Genomic DNA, 4692 nt, shown 5'->3' on the forward strand with positions numbered 1-4692 from the left:
CTATTACTGCATAGTTTATAACTTATATACAATATACTAGCCGGCCTGCGTTAACTCTGGTACTGCATAATTTGTTTGGTTGGTTACCTTCTCTCTAGGACCCAATATAGAGGGTGCTAGCGTGGAATATGTGCACAATGGATCAAGCTCCAAAACCATCTTTATATTGCAAAAGATCAGGTCTAGCCCAGATCTAAGATAACTTGTTCTATTTTCCTAAATGAAAGTTGCAAAACCCTCTTGGCTCATTGTTCTTGTAGTAATCTGCTACCAAAGAAGTGATGGACTCTGCAAGGGAGCAATTAAGAATTTTTTTGCTAGAGGAAGAGGAAGAGGATGATGAACTCTTCTTTGCGTTGGTCCCTGCTGCACTTGCAGCTCTCCAAGCTGAAAAAAGACCTCTGCACACCTCAATTCTAACTGGTTCTATAAAGGTTAAGGAAATCCTAGAAGGACATGAGAATTGGTCTAAGGCTGAGTTTCGGATGGAACCAGAAATATTTAGAGCTACAGCAAGATATCTTAGCATGAAGAGTCTTCTATGTGATACGCGAGGTGTTGATGTTGAGGAGCAATTAGGAATGTTTATGTATATGATTTCTCACAATGCTAGCAATCAAGATCTACAGAATGCATTCCAACATAGTGGCGAAACAATAAGTAGGAAGATAAATGAAGTTTTTCATATTGTCCCTACCCTAGCTGAGCGATTTGTCAAACTTCCTGATTCAACTCATACCCATATGAAGATTGCATCGGATCCTAGATTTTGGCCATATTTTCAGGTCAGCCTTACAAACTAAAAACCTAGGTTTGTGTAATCTTTCCTTGACTTAAATTTCCCTTCTTTATGTGCATCATTGTATTGGAGCTATTGATGGTACACATGTCCCTATAACTATAGCTGAAGAGTTGGCCCCCCCTTATCGCAATAGGAAAGGAACCTTGTCACAAAATGTGATGTTGGCTTGCAACTTTGATTTGAATTTTACATTTATCTCATGTGGATGGGAAGGATCTGCATCTGATGCTGGAGTATTTCAATCTGCTCTTGTCAAGGGCTTTCGTGTCCCGGAGGGCAAGTTCTATCTTGTTGATGGTGGATATGCCAATACTTCATCCTGCATTGCACCATATCGAGGAGTTCGGTACCACTTGAGTGAATTTACAAGGCAACGATCATCTCGAAGAATTATCTATGCAGATTACAAAGAGTTATTTAACCATCGGCATGCAATCCTTCGAAACCATATTGAGAGAGCAATTGGGGTCCTTAAGAAGCGATTTCCAATTCTAAAAGTGGGAACACATCATACCATAGAGAATCAAGTTAAAATTCCAGCAGCAACAGTTGTATTTCACAACATCATCAGAGGGCTAAATGGTCACGAGGGGTGGTTGGATCATCAACCTATTTATATCCCAGAAGAAAACTATGTCGATCTTCCGGATTGACGAGATATATCCCGATGATGTCGACTCAATGGATGGGAATAATCTTAGGGATCAGATAGCCATTCAAATGTGGGCCGACTATATTAGTTAGATAATTATGTTTCTAGAATAATGTTTATGTGTACTGGATAATTATATTGCTGTACTTTCTCTTTCTATTATATATTGATGCACTTTCTTTCTCTCTACTATATATTGTTGTATTTTGTTTTTCTATATTATATAAATATTCATGGAAATTGTAGCCATGTCGAGGGAAGGTGGAAGAGCATCGTGGAATTCTGCATTAGAGAAAGGACTTATCGATATACTTCATGACCATAATTTACCAAGATTCAGGGCTCAAAATGCTTGGAATACCGAAGGATGGAGAAGTATCACCTCCAAGTTCAATGAAAAGTTTTCACACATTTATTTCACGAAATAACAGATCCAAGAAAAGGAGAAGGAACTCAAGGGGAACTACAAAGTTATAAAAAATGCACGAAAAGAAAGTGGAGTTGGATGGAATGATTCACTTTGTATGATTGTTGCTGAACCAGCTATTTGGGATAGGATACTTCAGGTGAGATGCTTTATCACTTCGAAAAAATAATATAGAGTAAAATATTATTTTATCATACTAACTAATTTTCGTATTGCATTGATTAGGCTCATCCAAAGGTCAAGAAGTTTCGCTCCAAACCATTCCCACTTTTCAATCAATTGGCCTTACTGTATGAAGGTCATTGAACTTTACAATTTCGTTTCATATTGATTATTAATTCTAATTATAACTATGCTATTGCAACTTACTATCTTTTTATTTCAAACAGGAAGTGTTGCACCAGGTGATTTATGTTTTACATCAACTCAAGAAATATCTCATTCAAGTGATCAGAATATGGGAATGACACATGAGGTTTTAAGTCTAGATGGGTTGACAAACCCATTTTCAAATATGGGTGCGCCGGAGACTTCAAGTACAAACATGGCAAAGGAGGCACAAGAGAGCTCAACACCAAACAAAGAAAAAGAAGTTGATGTTGGAAAGAAGCGCAAGCATAATCAAGTAGCATTGGTACTCGAGGACTACTTGGAATTCAAAAAAGAGCAAGCAAAAAGGGCAGTGGGTAAAATAGTGGAGGCATCAAGGCATGAAATTGACACTTCTATCTCCAAGTGTATTGCTACGATTGAATCGATCCAAGAGTTAACAGATGAAGAAAAAGCAAAAGCTCTTGGACTCTTTAGATGTCCACTCAATAGGGAAATATTTATGAACACAAGCATCCCTAGCGTGCGCCTGATATGGCTAAAGAGCCAAATTGCTGGATAGAAGGTATGTTGTTTTTATTTTAGATATGGTTCTTTCAAATAATTGAAGCAAACTTAAATTCATGCTGATATGTTAGGTTAATAATTTAGCAAACTTAGCGTGCGCCTGTGCTTGCTGAACTGATATGCTTCAGATAAGAAAGTAATATAGTTTTGGAAAGGACTAATTATTTATTAAATAATAGATAAAATAAATGGTTAGTGGAGATGCTACTAAGCCTGTCTCTCAGCAGAACCACAAGCAGTTGAGAAAAATATACAAGATACAAATACTAACTTTTGTGCTGTGTCTTGGAGTAAGTGGATCATGTACTCATTATCACTAATTTTCCTAAGCAATTCTTCATTTCTCTCTTCAGCTTCAGCAAGAGATTTCCAAATCGTGTCATAAGCTGGCAGTGCATGAAAGAATATATGAATTTGTATTGTCTAGAGTAATAAAGTATCCTAAAAGCATTAGTGGAGGTACAAATTTGATTATGGTGTTTTGAAGATGCTCAATTTTTTTGTTAGTGTCTTCAATTCTCACTGGTAACTCTTCATTTTAATATATTTCCTGTCCATGGTGTGTTCTAAGGATATCATTTGATATGATATATCATGTAGAGGTTGTTCTTTTCAATACTGCATGGATCTAAGTCTTAGCCTGGAGCTACACAGATTATCATCATTATTTTTTGGACAGAGTAGTGCTGATCTGATGCTGTTGCTGATCTGATGCTGTTGCTGATCTAATGATGTTGCTGATCCGATCTGATGCTGTTTCTGATCTGATGATGTTGCTGTTCAGATTATCGTCATTAACATTTAAGAGGCCTGTTGTTGATCTGATACCGTTGCTAATATAAAAAACTTACCTTCCTTCCTCGTACTCTTTTGTTTTCAGTTCATTTTTTGTTAAATATTGGGGGATATAAACAGAACAGTAATCCCATGTTATTATCGAATGGTTCCATATAGCGTATAAATGGACCAATCTTTCATGTGAAAGTGGACTTTTTTTTTGTTTTTTAAAATTTTATGCCATATTTAGTTCACTAACGTATCATTATTCAGTTCACTAATCTAAAAGTACATGTCTTTTCATTTTTAAAATTCGTTTTCACGTTCCTGGGGATATTTTCCCTTTGTTTCCAAACAACAGCTGGGTAAATTTCCACAGGGAAAAAGGATCCCATAGGAAAGTGGAGGGGAGCACATGTCACCCCAAAAATTCCCTCATGGGAAAATTTCCCAGGGTTTTTTTTCTTATGCTGCCAAACGAGCCCTAAGCGGTTTGTTCCTTGTGCATGATTTGGCGATTCACGTTTGTGTCTCCACTGTTCCTTCTCTAGGTCTTTGGTGTGACAAGTAGTAGCACCAGTGAGGAGGTGATCACAGAGGCACAGACAGGCAAGCTACACAAGCTGGCAACAGGGTGCCCCACACTGGAGAGGAGGTGAGGTTGCTTCTCTTTTGCATCTACTAGAACCTATTTAATATGAAAATCAGATTAGGATTTGTTTTTGTTCTTGTTGTTTAATTTTACTTCGCAATTTCAGGTGTTAGATGCTGCTTTGTTTTTCGATTATACTATTAATGTTATTATCTATTGAGAATTATATACCGTATTGAACTACTTGGTTTGGTTTATCATGTTAGTAATGCATATTGTGTCGCTTTAGAGGATGTATGGTTTATAAAATATATTCTACAAGTAAAAAAATTTAGCCTAAAGGGCTAATGGCGTGGAATTTGCATAGGGCCTCAAAAATATATAGTCAGCCTGTCCCCAAGGCCCAAAATCCCCTTCTCCCCTACCTTCAACCTTGCAATATAATTGTTACATCCTATATCAAACTTTAGAGAAATCACCGGTCATGAAGGTGAAGCATGAATTTGAATGTTTTGAGTCGTTAGATGTGTCACGTGATGATGATG

General features: G+C 37.0%; 1 protein-coding gene across 1 annotated transcript; it reads left to right on the top strand.

Moving 5' to 3' along the window:
* Nucleotides 1-281: 281 nt before the first annotated feature.
* Nucleotides 282-3148, top strand: LOC102715196. Its single transcript, XM_040523177.1, has 5 exons — nt 282-785; nt 1886-2020; nt 2107-2179; nt 2271-2776; nt 3132-3148. The coding sequence occupies exons 1-4, from the start codon at nt 282-284 to the stop codon at nt 2771-2773; spliced, it is 1215 nt and encodes a 404-aa protein (XP_040379111.1). The 3' UTR covers nt 2774-2776; nt 3132-3148.
* Nucleotides 3149-4692: the final 1544 nt, after the last annotated feature.

This window comes from Oryza brachyantha, chromosome 4, assembly GCF_000231095.2.
Source record: "Oryza brachyantha chromosome 4, ObraRS2, whole genome shotgun sequence".
In the NCBI taxonomy this organism is placed as follows: Eukaryota; Viridiplantae; Streptophyta; class Magnoliopsida; order Poales; family Poaceae; genus Oryza; species Oryza brachyantha.